The sequence below is a fragment of the Pavona decussata genome, unplaced genomic scaffold (assembly GCF_977016875.1).
Source record: "Pavona decussata unplaced genomic scaffold, jaPavDecu1.1 SCAFFOLD_324, whole genome shotgun sequence".
In the NCBI taxonomy this organism is placed as follows: domain Eukaryota; kingdom Metazoa; phylum Cnidaria; class Anthozoa; order Scleractinia; family Agariciidae; genus Pavona; species Pavona decussata.
The window spans coordinates 2,245,001-2,268,087 of record NW_028145713.1 but is presented as its reverse complement, the minus strand read 5'-3'; the positions used below and the strand labels follow the sequence as shown (position 1 = coordinate 2,268,087).

Here is a 23,087-nt window from a genome sequence, read left to right as displayed (position 1 = left end):
TCCTTGTCCAGCGTTTTATATCTTCATCCAGCAGAATAGCCTTCAGCACAATGGCAAACCATGTGACGCTATTTGACCAATGAAATAAGCTCTTTACCATTTTTGGATGCAACGCGGAAGTCTAGACCAGATGCAGCTATAGAGTTCTCAGTTCTGAGGTCTACTGCAATTAACTCTTGTTTTGTATCTTTTATCTTTGCATTTTCGCGTTTTCTTATCTGTCATCAATCGTGTAACCATGGGCAAGGGTCTCAATATGTAGGCTGCTGGGAATAGCGTGATCCCTTTGGCGTTTACCTGCAACTCAATTTCCCTGCAGACTTTCGGCACGCCAGAAGGTAAGCTTGGGAGAAGTTTATGGGAACTCAACGTCCAGTGAAAATAAGGTCAAGCTCTGTGCACTGCTGTCATACTTACCCTCTTCCACAAACAGCGAGCATAAATCTAGCAGAACATACACACTTCTGTTCCGAAGCAACCGCACGAAAATTTTGTCAGACGGATCGCGTGACATGTACAATCTGCTTGTTAGAAGCTAATTTGGTTTATTTGCGAACTCTCCTAACTCTTGCTGGCTATCACTGTAGTTAATTTAAGGATAGGGCCGACGATCGAGAGTGAAAACAGCCGGGTTTTTTTTCCGGCCATCTTAAAGTTAAGCTTACATGTAGGTATCCATCGAAGAAAGTTTCAAAATTTATATGCGTCTGCGAATTTTACAGGAACATGTTTGTGTTTATATGTTATCATATTAAGCTGAAGTTGTGATTTTACCCTATTTCTTTGTTTGTTGACTAAATCTCTCAGGTCCAATGGAAAAATAATAACTTTTGTCATGGTTTACAGTCTGGTAATTTTTCAGCGCTCATTTGCGTGTTGATATAATCTCCTACGTTTTTTATGAAGATGTCCTATTAAGATTGAGAATTAGATGAACCTGATGGTCTGTCAAAAATTACAGGTAGCTTTCAATACAGTTACTGTTTTGAAGTGCTCTTTATAGAGCATGCTTCCAGTAGGTTTATTCAGCTGCTAAAATTTTCTTAACCTACTCTACTACTTTATACAAAATGTCGGATTTATTGATTGTCCATATATAGTTGCATATAGGTCATATTTGTAATGCAAACATGAGAAATTGGAGTAATAAATCGGGGTTTTAATGCTTGAGACTGACGTCCCAGTCCTTTGTGGTAAACCTTACTCAAGGTGTTAACGTGGACAAAACGTAGTTAGCGAATTATGACATGTATAAAAAGAATTTATGACTAAGGAACTTGCGGTAGCTTCGCACACGCCCAAACTCTGATGTTTAGCTCAACTTTAATTTAATTAAGTAATTTAGTTTTACCTGAGATCTGTATTGGACACGTTTACTGTATTTGACTGCTCACCCGTTACAGTTTCATGGTTATCCCGATCAAGAAAGATTAAGAAAACTCGCCGTAGAAATCGAATGATATTTCGCAAGAAAACCAAGACGATCCGTTTCCGAAGAATACTCGCAAACCATATAATTGTAACAGTGTTTTATTCGATCTGAAATCAAATTGTACAATATAATTTACTTAACTAAATCAATAAGAAAAACGTAACAAGCAAAACAAGCGAAGCGAAAATAGCTGAAATAACACTGTTACAATTATACGGTTTGCGAGTATTCTTCGGAAACGGATCGTCTTGGTTTTCTTGTGAAATACAAGGTGAATTTTCACTGTCGTGTAATTTTTCATAGATTAATGGGTCTGAATTTACGTAAGAGGGTAATTAAGCTGTCCATATGTTTTTCCTAGTTTGATATACACATATTAATTCAGACCTGCAAATGTATGCAAAATTATGTGACAACGGAAATCCACCTTAATGCATTATACGTAAACGTTAGTGGGTAATTTCAGTGTTCTATCACTTATTGGTCTGTTAATGTAATTTTAAGACCTCACCAGTGTCCTAGTGTTGCTTTACGTGGATTCAAGATGTCAGTGATGGTATACTCTGCAGCAACTTTTGGTAAGTTTTTGTTGGTTCTTGAAATCAGTCATGCTGTGCAGAAAACTACCCTTTAAAACACCTTTCATACAAGCCATCAGATAAGGCTTCCCCTCCCCGTCCATAATTTTAACCTGAAACATTTTGTTCCAATAGGCCTTATGCATGATGATGTCATGTTTTCTTTGGTAATTACAATTAAGCAAGGCTTGCTGGTGATGTTTCATGGGAATCTGAGAGAAATATAGCACAGATCTGGCATGAATCTTAAGGAAACTTCACTAAAATCACTCTTACTGAGGACAATTATTCCCAGTGCTTCGCTAAGAGGAAAACTAAAGCCCTAGTCAACTGACAATTCCTGATGGCTTTCCTGCAAGAAAGAAGCAAAATAAATCGGACTGAAGCAAAGCTTAGTCAAAAAGCGTGATGTCTTTACTTGTGAAATGTTTGTGTTGAGAACGATTCATTCAACTGAGTTACTCAATCTTTCTTTTGAGTTCAAAGTTATCTAAATGGTGGTCTCAATAATGACCTCACACGTCGCACAAAAGCGGCAAAATCTTGTTATTAATGCAGGTGATGTTGATGTCATCCATAACGAGATTATGTTTCCTACTTACTGCTGCTGGGTGGAAGGGAATCGCTAATGATCAAACTTCCCTACCTGAATTTTCTTTGCCCATTTTAACATGATTCAGCTATTTCCCTTGAGAAATTTAACTTTCTGATTATAGTTTCATGCCATTTCTTCACTTTTTGGCTCAAAAATTTCAATTCAGATTCTTCGTCATCTTCGTAAGTTTTTTTTCTGGTTGCAGGTGCATCATGTCTGGAAGATTTCAAATTGCATTGCTTTTCTGCATTGCTTTCCTTCTGGTTTTTGTTTCAGAACAAAGCAAAATTTTGTTGGCACAGACTCACTTCGTAGATTCTAAGGTTTTGAACCTGCGCATTAAATGAAACAGGAAGCTTCAAAGTGATCGCCTCAAATCCTCAAATGTTCATATTTCACTGGTGGGTTCAGGTTCTTAGAATCTTTGCAAGCGGTTTCAAAAGACGTTCTAGGTCATCCATGTTAACTGATGCCAAGACATGTTGTTTCTCTTGATGGCAGAATTGTATTTACACCCATAAGCAATGCATCAGTGAGACATTGTACAGTTCCAGAAAATATCCATACTCCGGCCCCACAGAAGGTTTTTTTCTGCCCGTGCCCCCTCCCCCCTTAAAATTCCAGTTTAGCTCCATACTTTAATGCTGATAAAATTTTGGTTTTTAAGATTCCCCCCCCCCCCCCCCCTAGGTATTTCTGATTACCACCTTCCTTGGGGTAGGTATGGATTTTTTTGAAACTGCACACTTTGAACAAAAAATCAACAAAAAAAAGTTCCTATTCCTTTCCTATATTCCCCTATGAGTAAACAAACATGATGCTCAGATCATTACCAAGCCTTAAATGCTTTGGTGTACAGAAGAAAATTTGTGATGCCATCTCACTTCAGGAGTGCATCTTATGTCTAAGAACATCTGTAGAAAATTCTTTTGGTTTCTATGAATCACCCATATTTGCAAGTCCACCCTTACATGTACCTAAACTTTAGTCCATGTAATTCCCTTTCTTGAGAAGCTGTTTGCATTATGCCACTCTAGTTGTCCCAACTGCTTTAAAAAATATATTTTTCCAGTGACTATAAGCTCAGTATGAATACAAGTTAATTGGCTGCATGAAGTCTGGTCTTGCATAAGTTTGTTTAAATTGAAATTATACACATGAAGGGATATGTAGTTTGCTTGTAAATCCATCATATTCCATACATTCTATGTAGGTGCTGCTAATCCAGTGGCCCGCCGGTACTGTGCATGTACATGGGGAAAAAATAAAATCTTGTGTTGTAGGGATTTCTATTTGAAAACAATATTGGTCAAGCAAACATGAAATCACACTCAACCACCCTACTGAAACAAGCTTTTATTTCTCTTTACAGTTTTAATTTAGCATCAGAGTTGAAGGTTGTTTGTGAAGGCTTCCTGTGATGTCCAGATTGACAATTAAGGTAACTTTCAGTCTGCGGTATTGGACTGATACAGATAATGCTTATCTTGAATATTGTACAGTCAAGAAACACCATGTGTGTGTGCATTGTTCGTCTGGTATAGAAGAGCTTTTACCAGGTCAGGTGTCCATTCCTCCCCAGACTAAGCTAATTACCCTTACCCCTGTGAGGTGCAAGACCCCCCAAACCAGCAATGTAGCTAACCCCAGTGCACCTATTCACTCTCCCTAGACAAACCTATTCATACTCTTATGAAATGCCCAATACCCCAAACGAGAGCTACCTGTAACCTCAAGGCAGGTGTTTACCCTCCCCAGACTAATCTTACCTTACCCGTATGAGATGCAAAAAAAACCCCAAACAATACCTCTCCCCATGACAGGTTACCATCCTCTCCAAACTAAGCTAACCTTACATCCGTTAGGTGCCGAATCCCCCAAAAAATAACTACCCCAAGGGCAGGTGTTCACCGTCCCCACACTAAACTAACCTTACCCCTGTGATGTGTGCAATCACCCGACCAATAGCTAACCCCAGGGCAGGTATTCACCCTCCCCAGACTAAGATAACCTTACCCCTAAGAGGTGCACAATCCCACAAACAATAGCTTACCCAAGGCAGCTATTCACTCTCCCCAAACTAACCTATTCGTGAATACTTCTATGAAATGTCCAATCCTAAAAAAGGAACTAACCCCAGGGAAGTGTTCACCCTCCCAAAACTAAACTAACCTTACCCCTGTGATGTGCTCAATCCCCCAAAAAATAGCTAACCCCAGGGTAAGAGTTCACCCTCCCCAAACTAAGGTAACCTTACCCCTGTGATGTCCCCAATCCTTCCAAACAATAGCTAACCCCAGGGTAGGTGTCACCCTCCAAAAACTAAAATAACCTTACCCCTGTGATGTGCCCAATCCCCGAAACAATAGTTAACCCCAGGGAAGTTGTTCACCCTCCCCAAACTAAGCTAACCTTACCCCTGTGATGTCCCCAATCCTTCCAAACAATAGCTAACCCCAGGGTAGGTGTCACCCTCCAAAAACTAAAATAACCTTACCCCTGTGATGTGCACAATCCCCCAAACAATAGCTTACCCCAGGGTAGGAGTTCACCCTCCCCAAACTAAGGTATTACCTTACCCCGGTAATGTGCCTAATTCCCCAAGCAATACTTACCCCCAGGGTAGTGGTGTTCACCCTCCCCAAACTTAGGTAACCTTACCCTTGTCATGTCCCCAATCCTTCCAAACAATAGCTAACCCCAGGGTAGGTGTTCACCCTCTTCAAGCAAAGCTACCCTTACTCCTATGAGGTACCCAATCCCCCAAATGATAGCTAATCCTAGGGCAGGTGTCCACCCTCTCCATATTTAGCTAACCTTACCCCCCTTAGGTGCCCAATTCCCCAAATAATAGCTAACCCCAGGGTAGGTGTTCACCCCCCTCAAATTAAGCTAGTCTTAACCCTATGAGGTGCCCAATCCCCCAAAAAATAGCTAATCCCAGGACAGGTGTCCAACCTCACCTAACTAAGCTCACTGTACCCTTATGAGGTGCCCAAAACCCCAAACAATAGCTAACCCCAGGGAAAGCGTTCACACTTCCCAAACTAAGCTAACCTTACCCCTATGAGCTGCCCAATTCTCCAAACAATAGCTAACCCAAAGGCAGGTTTTCACCCTCCCCAGACTCATGCTAACTTACCCCTCTCAGGTGCCCAACAAATAGCTAAACCTAGTGTAGCTGTTTCCCCTCCCCAGCCTAAGCTTACCTTATCCCTCTGAGGTGGCCAATCCCCCAAACAATAGCTTACCCCAGGGTAGGTGTTCACTCTCCCCAGAGTTAGCTAAACTTACCCCTATGAGTTGCCCAATACCCCAAACAATGGCTCACCCCAGGGTAGCTGTTCACTCTCCCCAAACTAAACTAACCTTACCCCTTTCAGGTGCCCAAACCCCCAAACAATAGCTATACCCAAGGTATGTGTTGACCCTCCGCACACTAAGCTAACGTTACTTCTATAAAGTGTCCAATCCCCAAACAATAGCCAACCCCAATGAAGGTGTTCATCCCCTGTAGACGAAGTTAACCTTACCCCTGTCACGTACCCAATCCCCCAAACAATAGCTTACCCCATAACAGGAGTTGATGCTCTGCAAACTAAATGAACATTACCCCTATGAGGTGCACAATCCCCAAAACAGTAGCTATACCCAGGGTAGGTTTTCACCCTCCCCAAACTAAGCTAACCTTATTCCTATGAGGTGCTCAATCCCCAAAAAATAGCTAACCTTAGGGCAGGAGTTGACCCTCCCCAAGCTAAGTTAACCTTACGCCTCTGAGGTGCCCAATCCCCCAAACAATAGCTAATCCCTGTTCACCTTCCCCAGACTAAGGTAACCTTATCCCTATGCAAAGCTCAATCACCCTCCCCAAACTAAGTTGCCCTTATTCCTATAAGCTGCCCAATCCCCAAAGAATAGCTAACCCCAGGGTAGGTGTTCACCCTCCCCAGACTAAGCTAACCCTAATCCTTTGAGATGCCCAATCCCACAAACAATAGCTAACCCCAAGGCAGGTTTTTATTCTCCACAGCCTAAGCCAAGCTTACCTCTAGATGTGTATTAAAACATTTCGAAAGAGTAATGTTCCTTCATGTTTTAATACCCATGGCTGTCTTGCTACAGAGAAAGACTTCATCTTTCTCTGATCTGACACAAACATGAGGTACCAAATCCCCCAAACAATAGCTAACCCCAGGCCAGGTGTTCACCTTCCCCAGACTAAGCTAACGTTAATCCTTTGATGTACCTATCCTAGGACAGGTGTTTCCCCCCCCCCCCCCCAGCCTAAGCTTACCTTACCTTTATGAGGTGCCGAATCCCCCAAACAATAGCTTATCCCACGGAAGGTGTTCACTCTCTCCAAATTAAGCTAACCATACCCCTATTAGATGCCAAATCCTCCAAACAATACCTAATCACAGAGTCGGTGTTCACCCTCCCCAGCCTTAGCCCACCCTACCCCTATGCGATGCACAATCCCTCAAACAATAGCTAACCCCAGGGCAGGAGCTCACACTCCCCAATCTAAGCTGACCTTACCCTTATCAGGTGCCCAAACCCCCAAACAATATCTAATCCCGGGGTAGTTGTTCACCCTCCCCAAACTAAGCTAACCTTACCCCTATGTGATGCTCAATCCCCTAAAGTGTTCACGCTCCTCAAACTAAGCTTAACTTACTCCTATGCGATACTCAATCCCCCAAACATTAGCTAACCCCAGGGCAAGTGTTCGCCCTCCTCAAACTAAGCTAACCTTTCCCCTGTGAGGTGCCCAATCTTCTAAACAATAGCTAATCTCAGGGTAGGTGTTCACCCTCGCCAGACCAAGCTAACAAAACCCCTATGTGATGTACAATCCCCCAAACAATAGCTAACCCCATGGCAGGTGTTCCACTCCCCAATCTAAGCTAACCTTACCCTAATCAGGTGCCCAAACCCCCAAACAATATCTAATCCCAGGGTAGTTGTTCACTCACCCTCCCCAAACTAAGCTAACCTTACCCCTATGTGATGCGTAATCTCCTAAACAATAGCTAACTTCAGGGCACGTGTTCACGCTCCCCAAACTAGGCTAACCTTACTTCTATGCGATGCTCAATCCCCCAAACAATAGCCAACCCCAGGGAAGGTGTTCACCCTCCTTAAACTAAGCTAACCTTACTCCTATGAGGTGCCCAATCTTCTAAACAATAGCTAATCCCAGGGTAGGTGTTCACCCTTTCCAAACTAAGCTAACATAACCCCTATGTGACGTACAATCCTCCAAACAATAGCTTAACCCATGGCTAATGTTCACCCTACCCAAACTAAGTTAACCTTACTGCTATGAGGTGCCCAATCCGCAAAGAATAGCTATTCCCAAGGTAGGTGTTTACCCTCCCCAAACTAAGCTAACCTTACTCCTATGGGATGCTCAATCCACCAAACAATAGCCAACCCTAGGGCAGGTTTTCACCCTCCTCAAACTAGGTTCACCCTACTCCTATGAGGTGCTCAATCCCCCAAACAATAGCTAATCCCAGAGTAGGTGTTCACCCTCCCCAGACTAAGGTAACCTTATCCCTATGCGACGCTCAATCTCCTAAACAATAGCTAACCCCAGGGCAGGTGTTCACCTTCCCCAAACTAACCTAACCTTATGCCTAGGAGGTGCTTAATCCCCCAAACAAGAGCTAATCCCATGGTAGGTGTTCACCCTCCTCAGACTAAGCTAACCTTTTGCCTGTGAGGTGTCCATTACCCCCAATAAGAGCTAACCCCAGGACAGAGTTCACCCTCCTCAGACTAAGCTAACCTTTCCCCCCGCGAGGTGTCCATTACCCCCAATAAGAGCTAACCCCGGGACAGAGTTCACCCTCCTCAGACCATGCTAACCTTACGCCTGTGGGATGCTTAATCCCCCAATAAGAGCTAACCCCAGGACAGAGTTCACCCTCCTCAGACTGAGGTAACCTTACTCTCGAAACTAATTTTAAATAAAGCAATACGAGAGACTGAACAAAGTTATTAACTCATAATACTGTAACTTGCTTTGCTGGTTATAAGTAGCAGTTTTGGGCCTTTGAAAGGATCTTAGTGAAACCTAAAACATTTGTCAAAAATGATCAGCTTTAATAAGTTGTCTCCAATTTTGTCTGAGACACAAAGGAAGAAGGCTTCCTATTTTTAGTCTACACTGTAAAGAACATATTTGTTCTTCTGGTTTATACAATTGTACACAGTTTATACACAATTATCGTTACGAAGAAAGAACTTCACAAATTCGAAATTAAAACATAATGATTGTATTTACTGCGGGGAACAGGACTCTATTGACCATACTTTCCTTGAATGCCACTTCACTCGGCGCTTCACTAGAACTTGTTTGTCTTTGTTTAATGATAACAATAACACAAACTTTACTTCAATCAAAGAAGAACTCTTATTTGGAATCTTTAATAACTCCATGCCATTATTAAAGAAATTTAATTACACACTCTTATTCATCAAGCGATATTTATACACCAGGAAACTTAACGAAGAAGCATTGCTTCTGTAAAAAAAATTAAATTTAAATACCGCATTGAAAAATTTCAAAGTTAATTTCAGCTGTCGAAAAACAATTTGCTCCTTCTTTTACCTACATTAGCTTCAGCTTATTGCTTAAGGTATCAGCCACCCTTCAGGACCGTCCTCGTGCAGATCGCTGCCATATTTGAGGTTTCAACGTTTTCAAATAGATATGCTTGAGAGCTTTCTTTTAAAAAAAAAATCAGAAGAAAATGTTATTTCTGTCGAAAGATATCGGGGGTAAAAGATTTTTTCTCGTTAATTATCTTAATTGATCGTTGACAAGATCTGTCATTGAACTAGTAACGTGATACCGAGTGCGTGCTTCGAACGACACAACAAGTGCGAATTGTCTTCGTGTTGTTTATAGCCTTTACCTCGATATTTAGCGTTTGTTTCGGTGAAAATGCCGCAAAAAAAAAAAAAAAGAAAAGATCGTGTCCGTTTTCCTCATCGAAACCGAAAGCGAAAAAGAAATCGAAGAGCGAGTTTGACAAAGAATGGGCTGCAAAATTGGCAGAGAGCGACAAAGGCTCATTTTATCAGCAAGAGAAGTGGCTGGAGGAGTTGGATATTCAGAAAAGCGAAAATGCTACTGTTGCTGAGAGTGCAAGCCGCTCCAAAATTTAGCTTGAAGAACCAGAAGAAGAAAGCCAATTAAGCTCATCGACCCCATCTGCTGATGGAACGTGGAAAACAATAAGCGGTCGAGCTATCGTATCGAGTGAAATTCTCCTTCAGAAACGGGACGAGTCTGTATCTTGTCGATTTTGCCAGGGAAGTGTCCAAGTCGTGGAAAATGTAGCGACTAAGCATGGACTTGGTTCTACCTGGAGAATCCAGTGCGAGAATGAAAGCTGTCCGTCGCACAAGACAAATTCTGTTTTTAATTCTTCCGAGAAGAGCAGAGCGTTTGAAATAAACCGGGCCTCATTTCTTGACCTTCGAGCAATCGGTGGTGGACATTCGGCGGCTTCGCTTTCGTTCGAGTTGATTTCGCACTGGTTTTCGGCATCTTTTATATACCAACTTAGCCAACCTTTCAAGAAATAAACACAATATATTTTTATTGTTACATGAAAAGCGTAATGCTGTTTGTAAATTAAACGATTACTATGCATGTACATTCACTAACCTCAACAAAAATTTTGTCTTTTGTCCACACGCAGTGTAATTGAACTGACTGGAAGCAAAATAGTTATTTCCCGCTGCTTGCCGCGAAAGTTTGTTCCTGTTGCATGTTACCTGTCAAAGTCCTATTGTTAGAGAAAATTGAGCCCTCTCTGATATCAATCAGAATAAACATTTAGGTGTTATAATCTCATTCCAGGTAGGATGCCGCCAAAAATGTATTTTCTATTTTATCTCCGAACGCAAATTTTGCCGATCGACTCGTACGTTTTGAACTCCAAGTCGGCAGCCTTTCAATCAATTTGGCTCAAATTTGGCCAGAGTGATGCCATACATCTCTTCTACAAAACCGTGTCTGCGAATTTTAATACTCCTTTTGATTTTAAAGCTAGAGCCTTTTTTCCACAGGGAGTGTTGACTAATTGCCTCCCCCAACTTCATTTGCTAATAAAAGAGAAACAAACGCACTTGTCAAAAATCTGAGACACGGTTTTTTAGTGGAACGTGTTGAGAAGCAAATGCGGTGTTACAGTGTAATTGTTTTCTTCCGTTTGTTTCCGGCGGGAGTGGAACATGATTTATAGAGACGTGTACTTTTACACAAAGCGTTCCAATTTCGAAACACATTTAAGAAAATAGTTTTTGTTAGTTCAAATCCATAATCTGGAATTATTAAGCTTTTAAAAAATATATGGTTTATAGGGGTTTTTATAAAAACAACTAACGCTACAGCGATCCGCGCGTGGACGGTCCTGAAGGGTGGCTGATACCTTAAGTAATAGCTGCCGCGATAATGCAACGGCTTATGCAGTTTGGTTTTGTGTGTACGTGTGTTTAGTATCTGCGTTTAAAATAAACTTCTGTCATATAGAATTGTAATACAGTAATATATTATAACAACTTTGTAATAATAGTAGCATTGTAGTTGTTGTTGCTGTTGTTGTATTATTTTTTTTCTTTTCTTTAATTATTTGAAAAGTGTAACAAGTATTTATGTAGTGAAATAAAATTCTTCTTCATTAAAAAAATATATATATTTGTTCTTCTGGTCATGTATTAAAGTAATTGGTTCTTCCATGTTATAAAAGTTTGGGATGACATGGATCCCACTAAAAACGTCTTACTTTCTAGTTTGTCATCAAGGTAATTGCGGTACGATTGTGAATAAACCGTTCGAACTATTGAACAGGTACATTCAACTTAAATGATCCATTAGGCAGCCTCCTTAATTTACTCCTCTAAAATGTAGCAAGCTTTATAGATTTGACTCATGGTGTCGATGACGTCTGATAACTGCCTGGTGTTAACACATTAGCATATTGAGTTTCCTTCATTAAATCAATTACGCGTCTGTTTTAGGATTCGTCCTTGCCTAGCACGTCAGCCTCTACATTACAGGAATGCCTAGAAAGTGGGTCAAGCTTGGCTTCCAACAGGACACTGAAAGTTACTCTGCTCAATAGTGAATGGCGATCTACAAAAGGAGGCTTGTCAACCATTAATAGAGAGCTTGCCATTCAGTTGGCAAAACACCACAATGTGGAGGTCAGTATGTATCTCCCTCAGTGCAATGAAGAGGATAAGAAAGTTGCTTCTGGTCATAATGTCCATCTCATTGAAGCAGAGGAAATGATAGGTTTTGAGCCCATTGACTGGTTGTTGTCTGTACCAAAAGACCATCTGATGGATTTTGTGATTGGACATGGGTTACCACTTGGTCGACAAGTACAAGTCATTCGACGACACCACCCGGGCAAGTGGATTCAGGTTGTGCACACACCTCCAGAGGAACTGGGCATGTTCAAAGGTATTTGTATTTTTTCTTTTTCCCCACATCATGTTTAAACTCATTGCCAATAGATGAGCTTGGGAATTAGTGTCTTAGGTGTTGGGGGAGGGGGGGGGGGGGGGATGGTACAGTCCACGCACAGCATGGAGGTATCCTTGACAACCCTACGAGCGGGAACCACCCATGCAGCAACCAGCCAACCGGCACTGTCACACTGGAAGAAATTCAGTGGAAAATCATACGTACCTGATCAAAGTTTTTTTGTTTTGTTTTTGCTTTTCTTTTCTGACCCAAGTATACTTACCTACACCCTTACATTGAGAGTGAGGGAGGACAGGGAGGCAGAATCTACAAAGATTCACACTGTGATCCGCAACGATCAGGAAAGCAATGCAAATGCGAATGTGATAAATGCCAGCGCACCTTTACAATCACCCCATGGGCCAGGGTTTCCCTGCCAGTCACGTACGCCAAGGGGAAAGACCACTGACGTATTTGCTTGAGGTTAGCTTTGCCTAAATAATTTTATATTTAGCCACATTAAATGTAAATAACAACAGTTTATAACTTTTGTTCAAAGGTTATGCAGATGCGATTTCCAAAGGCGAGAAAAAGCACCTTGCAGAGATTAAGTTATGTGAGTCAGCAGATCAAGTTGTAGCAGTTGGTCCCAAGCTTGCCGATGAGTACTCCCGTTATCTCCGGTACTGTCAGAAAGATCAGGCTGTTTTCAAGCTCACTCCAAGCATTTTCTCTGAGTTTTCTCATGTAAAGCAAGCTACTGAAGAAAGAGCAACATTTTGTGTTTTGTTGTTTGGGCGTGGCGACAAGGAAGATTTTCTGCTGAAAGGGTATGACATTGCAGCGAGAGCAATTACTGAGCTGACTGAAAAATCGTACCAGCTTATCTTTGTTGGTGCACCAACTGGAAAAGAGGATGAAGTAGCAGAAACGTTATGCCAGTTTGGCATTGACCGTAAACAACTAAAGGTACGCTCTTTTAAGGAAAACAGAGAGGAGCTAGCCAGGGTGTTTTGTGAGGTAGATCTTGCTATAATGCCATCAAGAACTGAAGGCTTTGGGCTGGCTGCACTTGAAGCTTTGTCTGCTGGTCTGCCTGTGCTTGTCAGTGGTAACTCTGGTCTGGGAGATGCTTTAAAGAAAGTGTCAGGTGGTTATTCCTGTGTGGTTAATTCAGAAGATCCTAAAGAGTGGGCCAAGGCAATCAAGGCTGTTTGTGAAAAGGACAGGGATGTACGGCTTGAAGAGGCTAAAGATCTTTGTGGAAAATATGCACGGAGATACAGCTGGGAGGAACAATGTGGCAGACTTGTAGAAAGGATGATGAATATTGCTCTAGGTATGTGCAGTAGTAGTTGTTGCATCACACTTAAACTCATCACCAATAGATGAGTGTGGGGAAGGTAACTGCAAGGTCTGTGTGGGAGCCGCAAGCAAGCGCGAAACGTAACCATGACAACCCTGTGAGCGGCAACCACCCAGGCACCGTCGTACTGAATACTCAGTGGAAAATTAAATACTTACCAATTCTTACCTAGAGGGAGGGGAGGGACGGGAGCAAAGCTTTTTTCTGAAATTGTGCGCGCAGCACAACACGAACAAAATGGTTGACATCGATAGGTTGAGCTGTAAAGTTACTGAGGCTCTGCAAAACCTATGGACCGTCCCACGTAGATTAAAGGAGTAGATCGCTGGTTAGCATTTTCTTGAGTTTAACCTTGCCTAAATTACATTTAGCCCTATTAAAAACAGTAAATTTGTTTATTAAATGTACATTATTAAATTATTACATTATTAAAACTTAACAGCTAGTTATGCCCTCTGCAGGTCTAAAAGTGAGATTTATTTAGCTCGGTCAGATTGACATTTAAGATACAAGAAAAAGACCTGTCTGGTCAAACAAGTACAATAACATGTACAGTAATCCCTGATTCTGAATAAATTTTGTGAGAAAAGAACTATTTAAATGGAACAAAACATGTGCTTTAATTGTGTGTATCATTGGCTCTCCATCTGTATATCCTCATAATTAAACACCCTAAATTGCAGGGGGAAGGGTTATAATTTAAATTATTGGGAATATAAGGTACATGTAGAGAAGCCTTCAGATGGCACATCTTTTTTCCTATTCAGCAAACTTGAAGTGACATCCTTCCTCCTGCCCCACAAAAAGAAGTACTTGATGGTAAAATACTAGGAAATCTGAAAGTATCATGAGAGTTGTGACAAGATGGTTTTTATTTGTCTGACAGGGGACAAAGAAGATAAGCAAGATTCATTGATGAAAGGCAAAGACTCGATAACCCCAATGGTTTCCCAGGCCTATCAGGAACACACACAGGCTGGGATTCTTCACAAAGGTATAGATGGTATTATCATTGAAAACCATTGATAGGGTAAACTTGTGTGGCTTCATGTGCACCGAAGCCTCCAGTTTGGTTGTTTTCAACTGATCTTATTTTGGTTCCAGTTGAGTCTACTCAAATCAAGTGTCTAATCGCATGCCTAATCGCATGTTATTGCTAAAGTATGGGACTATGGTTGAACTGTTTTTTTTTTTGTAAAAGGAAAAAAACAATGTTTATGTCAGAATCCCATTGTAAGGTGTTACACGCATCACTAATTTCTCGCAAGACAAAGTTGGGTGAAACATTCTTAGAGAAAGCTTAGTTAATTGTACTTTGATACAGGAACAGAGTTTATATACTGAGCGATTTTCAATTGAGTGTCAAAAGTAATTTCGCATTTGCTTTGGTTTTGCTTTACTTCATTCTGTGACTGGTTAACAAAACTCTATCACTTTCTCAACCAATGGGAATCCAAACCAAAACCAGTCATGTTTTCGCCGCACACATTTTCCCGCGCTTGGCGCCAAGTACATGTATTTGCTTAGAGTTCTGATTCACTCCTTGTGTTGTTTACATCTGTTGCGATTGGCCAGAGTAATTACTTAATTGGTAATTGGAAACTGCTGTATTCTTTAAGTCATCTGCCCAAAATTATAACTGCCCCATTTTCCCGTCATGATTCCTTCCTGGACAGATAACCAGTCTTTAGTGTTGAAATGGCTGATACTTATTTTTTAATCCACTTCACCAGAGAGTCAAGCCACAGAAAAGGGCAAAAGACCGTTATATCCAAGTGATACTCCAGTTTCAAAGAAACCTAGACTTGCAACAGATGACCATGAAGGTAAGTATTGTGAAGCTTTTTTCAGGGAGGGTTAACAGCCATGAATCAAAATACTTTCTCGAGCAAATTGAGGCTGAAGCGAGACACGTCTTGCTACAGTCAACTGCATATGGATATAGGGTTACATTTGCCTAACAAAATTCTTGTGTTTCCTCTCAATCATTTAAACCTCTTAGGCCCTAGGAAAAAAGGAGGCTAGGGGGTTTCTATTTCTCCACTGAAAATTTTGATTTTTAAGGTTGCTCCCTTGAAAGAGATATCAATGATAGATGCAGAATTGAAAATGTATCACTCAGGAAAGGGGGAATGAAACCACAGAGTACAACCTTGTTTAAATTGCTGAATCTAATTTTTAAACAATGAAAACAAATTGGTCATCGTGGTAGAATGTATAATAATAATATTTTTTGTCATCATCATAAATAAAATAATTGTTTGACTCACAATGTAGTGACTTAACTTGAAGATTGCGACGTTTCAACTGCTAACTGCTAGTCTTCATCGGGCAATGAGGCCGACTGATTACGTTTCAGTATTTATATCACAAAGGTTGGCTCATTGTGCACTGAAACTGTGGAGGTTAAGGTCAAGATTTTTTTAACAGATTGAAACCCATTAGCCAGAGGCTGTAAATTGAACATTGATAAAAGAGTCATAGGCTCAATTCCTGTCTATGACTCACTGTTTGTTTGTTTTTTATTATGAGCTCTGAGGAGCGCCAGTTGTGTTCCAAAATTGGTTTTAGATACGATAGTCAATGAACTTTTGTAGTGTTTATTGCTTGTTTATGTCAGCTTTTGCACTTTGTTTTGTCTTGTTGAGCGAAATTAACTTGTTATCCCTTGTTTTGTTATTATTTAAAAATTTCCGCGCTTGCTGAAATGCTGGTAAAATGATAAATGCTCACCCTCGAGTAAGTGCCCACTTCGAATAAGCGTCCACCCTCGTGGGCTCAAAATTAAATAAGCGCCCAGGGCGGTTAATCGAATAAATACGGTATCTAAAAGTCTATCAAGAAACAAAATTTAATGAAGAAATGGTAAATAACCAATACGAAATGTTACATAAAAAGCAGGAATAATAGGTTTCAAATATTAATTTTTTAAAGAGACCTATTTCAAGTAGACGTCTGTGGTGAGGTCATTGTTCAGCCAAGGATTCTTATCACCAGTGGTCAACTTCTAATGGTATATTTCTGTTTCTTTTAACCAAAGATGACACACCCGTGAGCATCAAGGGCAACTCACCGTCGACGAACAAGAACATCTTATCCGAGATAATTACCAGAGAAGGTGCTGTGGTTTTCGGTGAGGATTTCAAACTGGTGTTTCCTCCTGGAGCTGTGGACAATTCTCTGTCTGTAAATATCACGTCAGAGGATCCCTCTGAGTACTATGGTTTAATAGTGCAGAAGGATCTTGAAAATGATGTGATGTTCGGTGCGCCTATAATCAATCTTCATCCCAAAGGCCATGTTTTCAAGAAACCTATAACGTTGGTAACCAAGTTGAAAATCGAGAATGTCCCAAAAGAAAACATGCTCATTTTGCATGGTACAGAGACGAGCGATGAAAACATTACCTGGTGTGACATCACAGACAAATCAAAAGTTGATGAGACAAATTCAGAAGTGACCATTGAAATCGGACATTTCTCACTTATTGTAATGTTGTTGAAGTTGACCTGGATCCGCAGCAAAGAGCTTGTATCGAGGATGAATTTGTTGGCATTTAATTACACATTGTCAGTGTTGTTGAACAAAGATCAAGTGCATGAACAACTTGCATTATTGTTCGTAAGCCAAGACGTATTTAACGAACAGTTCTACAAAGAAGATCAGACTTCATCTTTGGTGGAACTCAAAGCCGAAGGATTCAAAGAACTACATGTACGTCCCATTAACGAGCAAGAAGAAAAACGCATATACAACAGTGAAAGCCTGAAGGTTTCTGTTCGTCTTGGGGAAGACTACAATCTGGCAGACAATCATGGAGGGGTCATTGAGTTTCCAGTACATTCTCATGATTGGTGGAACGCGGGAAAAGTCATCAAACTCCCACTGAAATGGACTAAAGATGTTAGAATTCTTTGTGGGACGATCAGTGTACAAGGAGTGTATGGACACACCAGAAAAATACATTTCAGCGACGAAAGTGAGTTCTGAATAATTAACTTAGTCAGCGTTTACTCATGGTGCATGTTATTGATGTGGTTAAGGAAATTTCTCACTGACGCTCAAGACGTTTTGAGGCTCTAAAAATTGATATACATGGTTACATAGATACCTCGTTTTATCTCATTTTACAATAACAGTCAAATATCCCGCGTGCTGATTGGCTCGTAGCTATTGTTTATAACTGAGAGGAAGGCAACAAAAATGACGTCAGATGTAATGCGCACGCTTTATCAAAAATTAAGTCAATTCCAATCGTACTCTTTCCATCAGCTATTGTGGTTCCACTGGAGGTTTGAACATTTTACAACGTCATTTTATGGACTATAAGAGTATCGACGGTCACCATAGACAAATGCCGTCGATTAGTGCAAAAAAGAGACCTGTCGAGTATGTCCTGCTATAAAAAGCAATAGAAATAACAGCCCCAATATGGACAGCTATGCATTTTAATTTGCACGGTGCTGGCAGTTTACCAGCTCTATGTTTTCATCACAGATCTGTGTGGCTACGTGAGAAGCCTACTGAGTGTAGAGAGAGCCATCTTTAACGTTAAACCCATTGCTAAATTGCTTAAGGCGCCCGATGAGTTAATGAATGACGTAGTCATGAAGAATTGGAAAGACGAGGAGAGCCAACTCGAAACAATTTTGCAACACTGGAAGGAGCATAACGTTGAAGAAGATCGTGCAACTCTCGGAAAAGTTCTTGGAGACTTGAAACAAGAAGGTTAGCCACGGTTGGGGGAAACTGTTCTCTTACATAAACGTAAACATTAGTTATCTGCACCCCCCTCCCCTGCCCCCAGCCAAGAGAAATGGAAGAAGCTTGGCCGGCGGATAAAATTTGATGATCGGACTGATGCTGTCACATTCATCTCGATTAACATAATCGATTGTTTTCGAAAACTAATTCCCCTCAACCAAAGTAATGCGGTGCTAGTGAAAATGGCATCCTTACCCATAAAAGGGAGGAGATTCGAAAGTGATTATAAACATGATTTTGTCCCAAACGATTAAGTCAAAGTGCGGACTTTACGTGGATTTTTAAATACTGGAATGGAAAACGTCACACTACGGATCATGTTGTTTTCAGTACGGTAAATGCGGTAAAATATTACGTCTCAGTCTGAAAGAAAAAAGCAAATAAGGGAAAAAATGAACCTGCGGGAGTCGATTCTGGAACGTACTGATTGCAAGCCCGATGACTTTCCAAAGGTTTAAAAAAAAAACGTAACGACGCGGATCTATTGAACCGCTGATAAGGCCGACCACAGAGGTTTCCTTTGCTACATTGGCGAACAACTGCTGCTCATACTGAAGGTGTGAAAATCTAAAAAGCAAATAACTTTAGACATAATAATTATATCCGAAATATCGTTTCATTCACCTGTTCAATTTACGAGTTCGCTCACTGAGCGCTTTAATCTACGCTGCCACCGCTCTAATTTTAAAAACAGATGGTAAAGAGTTTCTAGAACGAAAGAAATGACAATCTTTATTTTTAAAACTTTAAATTTCGACTGTTGTACCCGTTACACTTCTTAAAAACACTGTATCAACATTATATCCAACATTGATCATTAGGTTGCAAAGTAACACAAAGAGGCCAGATGCACATCAGACACGTGAGAGAATTGTCAACCAAGATCATTCACTGCAAGAATGCTGAGTTCATGAAGCATTTCGCCTTTAGAATTTCAACTCTCTGCAAGACAGTGGTGAGAGATTGTTGCATCCAGTTGGAAGGTTGTGAGTCGGGGGTTGAAAGAGCAGCTTCAGCCAAAAACCATGCAGTTTATCTGGAGATTCACCGTGCAATACCCAAAGATATTACATGGAAATACCAACAGTTATGCTCATCATCTGAAGAATCTATCATTAAGATTTTCCTAACCGTTATTCCTCATCTCATTCAAAGCATTAAAGAAATCTTTGTTGATAAGGGAATTTCAGAAGTACAAAATGGCTTAAGAGGGCTCTCCGAGCAAAAGATAGAACAGTTTTTGTCAAAGGTGCGAGAAGCTGAACAAAGCAACAAGATCCGACACCTTGTATGTGCATTGTGCGAAATTCTTGCTCTGTTGTGCATGGAAAACTGTGGCAAGACGCCTACTTCAGAAATTGTGAAGTGGAGAGAAGGTTTGGGGATTCTCGTCATGCTGGAATTTTTAAAGCACTTTTTCCAACACTACGAGCAAGACGTTAGGTTGCATAAGAGATTAGAGCTGTTTTCACGCCGCCTGACGGAAATTATGTCAGATGATGTACCAGTGGACATCACCGATGAAGTCTTCATGCGCGATTTTTCCAACGTTTCGTTGAGTGTGATTAATTTTTCCAAGTTTAGTCCATCAAAACTAGTGAGATTCGAGCTCACTGACTCAACAAATGCTCCCGTGCTTTGTGACAGGGAGAATAATAATGTTGATTTGCAATACGACAGGCCCCATGAGACATTCTCTCAGTACTTCGAAATTAGGAAAGAATCGGAGGATGAGCTACAACTTTATGCAGTTGCACGTGTCCATTTCGATGGACGAATTTGTGAGAAAGGAGCATTCCGATCAGCTATCTTACTTAATGCGTATGGCGAGGAAGCTTTTGATAGTTGTATTGCCCGTTTCGTTGGCGTTGCGGCGGTAAAGCTGAAAGACAAAGATTTGGACAATCTTCGGGTGATCCTTTGCTCAGCACAAAAGGAAAAACTCACAGAGGTACTGGCCGTACTCGAACGAGAACTGAGTGGAGAAGCACTAGATTTGAGATGGTCTCCAGTAACCCAGTGTCGTCTTGCATTACGCACTTCTGCTTCAAAGGCTGGGGAGGTTGTCAGTCTTCGTTTGGTTTACAGATGGGGATCTGATGTACTCTTTCTTGACAGCAACGATTTTGAGGCTTTTGCTTATTTCTCTGCTGGTGATGATTGTATGCAGGTGGACAAACATGTTGGTAAGAAAGTTGTTTCAGTTTAGATCGATCTGCTGAGGTTCAGTTTGTTTGTTATTAGGGTAGTAAGCACTATATAATGTTATCTAAAAATCTTAGTATACAAAAGTGTTCATTTCATAGTAGCTCATAAACGAGCAATGTTGCGCCGTACAAACCTCCTGATTTCATTTCCACTATATTTTTTTGGGGAGAGCTGCGGGTTTAGCCAGTTCTTTGATCCAGACGTTCAACTACTTGTTTCTTGAAGACCTGGGTTGTTTAATGATGTTTTGGTACTTCAAGTTTTCACTGAGTTCTCCCCGTTGAGGACGTAATCATCACGAAAATTTTACATTCCAGTGTGAACAGGAGATGATAAATTTTGAACACTTTCCAGTTGTCCACGTAAAGGTTTCGATCAGATATGACAACATATTACGCGTTCAGTCCATGCATATTCGCACTCAGTTGGTCTATTAGGCCTCCTTCAATTAGTAAATGTGTAATTATGTTTTCCTGTGGTTCTGCGATTGTTACGCTCTGGAAATTGTTTCCAAAACTCTCACCAAGGAAGTTTTATTTTTCAGTACAAATTCGAAAACTGGGAGTAGTTATATTAAATCTGTAAATATAAAATATAGATAAAGAAGACCAATTATTTAAAAGCAAAAATAGCTATGACTCCGTCAGTGTCTGATACTTGCATCACTTTTTTGTAGAGGTCTCATTTGATGAGTGCATGGCAGCGTGGCATTAAAAAAGTACAACAAGGTGTTTTATTTTTTTATTATTTTTTGGGGGAGGGGGTAAGGGTGGGGGGAAATCAGTTACACTTACAAACCGCTTTCTCCAGGTAAATCTGCCATTTCCTTGGGTGAAATGTGAACTTTTGTAACCACAGGTAATCTATAATGTGTTAGTCAGGCTGTACCTGCTGTTGTGATTACATCAGCGATGAATGTGGTGGCAGCTACAAACTGCTATTCTTGTCAGCTAACTAGATTTTTCTATTTCAATTGATGTTCACACACGTGTAATGTGACAATTTGCTTTTTAACGACTCAGCCTATCGTCACAGATTCCGGCTGCCAATGATCTAAAATTTAACTTGTTCATCAATAATCGTTTTTATTAATGGATGGCTCACAGGACTCTGATTTGTTCTAGTACAGGAGAACTGCGCGATCTCGAACAAAACCCAGTTTCATATGGTTCCTAACATTTTTTGCCCCTTAGTAAACAAACAAACAAACAAACAAACAAACAGAACTCAGCTTTGCTTCGTGTTCTGATCAAGAAGTGTTGTAATTTTTCTCAAACGGCTCCGGACGTGAGAATAATGCGACTTCGTGCACGTAAATCACTCATCGGGAGTCAATGCCGAATCGGCGACCTGCGGCCGCCGGTTCATTGATTTACCGTATTATTTGTTCCATCGATTCGCCTGATTGTTGATTTTACTATTTCTTTACAGTTGAAGAATTACAAGAGCTGAGAAAGAGAATTGGTAAAAAAATGCGTTATTTGTTTCTTTGTGGTGGTTTGTCTTTGTTTGTTACTTTTATAGTGCTTTGCTGGTTCAATAATTCATGCTCCGAGTCAGTAACCTAACCTCAGTGTTTCAATGATCCACTGCTTTCTTATTTCATTGATTAGTTTCATCATTAACCGCCTTCTCCCCATCCTCGGAGACCTAGGGGCAGATAGTTGGGTCAAAAGGAAGTCGAAGCGGCTAAGTTTACAAGAACGAAAGAGCGAGCCCCTGGGATTCTACTCTTAACCGACCAGTTCCGAAACCCATTAAAATCCTTGTCTGTGATATTTTTGTGCCCAATCAGAGTCCAGCCTTTTTCGTGTTACTTTCGTGACTTTCTTATTCGAAGGTGTTTACCAGCAAACTGTTGATCGCCCGGGCTGAGTTGCTCGAAGCATGGTTAACGCTAACCATTGTTTAAGAGGTATTAAAACCTATAGGTTGTCATGGTATTTAACCCGGGTTAGCGCTAACCATGCTTCGAGCAACTGGGCCCTGTTCGTCATTACTTGTACGCCTCGTGCAGGAGAGTTTCCCTCGGACGAGAAATACCACTGAAAAGAGGCCCATGAAACCGAAGAAATCTCGAAATTTAGCATGTCTGTAGACCAACCTGTAAAAGCATCAACCTAGAAAATCAGACTGTGGACTAATCAAAGGTAAATTCGTAACTCCAGAGTACCATAATTTTTGAGTCCGTGCAACTAAGCCATTTTCGTTCCAGCTGTGTCAGCAGAAATACCGGTTCGCTCCAGCTTTATCGGACGTGGGAATTTCTCCTGCACAGGCTGGACAAGTATGCCGAACGGGCGGCCGGCCGGCTGCAAACAGCCACGCACACAGATTTCGCGCAGGTAAGGTGAGTAATCCTATTTATGTCTGAGCCCGGTTTCGAAAGTGACCTTCCCGAAGCTTTAGATAGAAATCTCTCGTCATTTCCCGAAGTGAAAAGTTGGAAGGCAGAGCAGAGATTAGTGATAGAGAAAGTTGTTCACGGAAGAGATGTTTTCGCTCAGTTACCGACGCGATATCGTGAAGAGCTTGACATTTCAGATCTTGCCCCCTTTGTGCAAGTGTCTAAAATCTATGGGCCACAATTTTCCTTCAAACCCCTTGGTTGTGATCGATTCTCCGCTTTTATCAATAATGGAAGACCAGGT

At 41.0% G+C, this 23,087-nt stretch overlaps 1 protein-coding gene, 1 long non-coding RNA gene and 1 pseudogene across 3 annotated transcripts in view; all 3 read left to right on the top strand.

Annotated features, from left to right (window-relative positions):
* The first annotated feature begins 316 nt into the window (after positions 1–316).
* LOC146453772 (uncharacterized) overlaps positions 317–23,087 on the top strand; it is a 69,221-nt pseudogene continuing 46,450 nt past the window's right edge. Inside the window, exons 1-3 of the transcript XR_014859452.1 lie at positions 317–338; positions 1,937–2,010; positions 3,978–4,046. The product of XR_014859452.1 is annotated as an uncharacterized LOC146453772 (transcript). The remainder of the gene's footprint in view (positions 339–1,936; positions 2,011–3,977; positions 4,047–23,087) is intronic.
* On the top strand, positions 9,145–11,316 carry LOC146453775 (uncharacterized). The gene is made up of 2 exons (XR_014859425.1): positions 9,145–9,255; positions 11,065–11,316. It is a non-coding gene; the product is annotated as an uncharacterized LOC146453775 (long non-coding RNA).
* On the top strand, positions 11,663–20,654 carry LOC146453774 (uncharacterized). Its single transcript, XM_085096394.1, has 7 exons — positions 11,663–12,095; positions 12,658–13,437; positions 14,351–14,458; positions 15,198–15,290; positions 16,505–17,443; positions 17,962–18,192; positions 19,050–20,654. The coding sequence occupies exons 1-7, from the start codon at positions 11,840–11,842 to the stop codon at positions 20,435–20,437; spliced, it is 3,795 nt and encodes a 1,264-aa protein (XP_084952520.1). The 5' UTR covers positions 11,663–11,839; the 3' UTR covers positions 20,438–20,654.

Coding starts and splice junctions, on each gene's coding strand:
- LOC146453774 (XM_085096394.1), top strand. CDS start 11,840: ATGTATCTCCCTCAGTGCAATGAAGAGGATAAGAAAGTTGCTTCTGGT. Junction 17,444..17,961: donor AATACATTTCAGCGACGAAA/GTGAGTTCTGAA, acceptor TTTTCATCACAG/ATCTGTGTGGCTACGTGAGA. Junction 18,193..19,049: donor TGGAGACTTGAAACAAGAAG/GTTAGCCACGGT, acceptor ATTGATCATTAG/GTTGCAAAGTAACACAAAGA.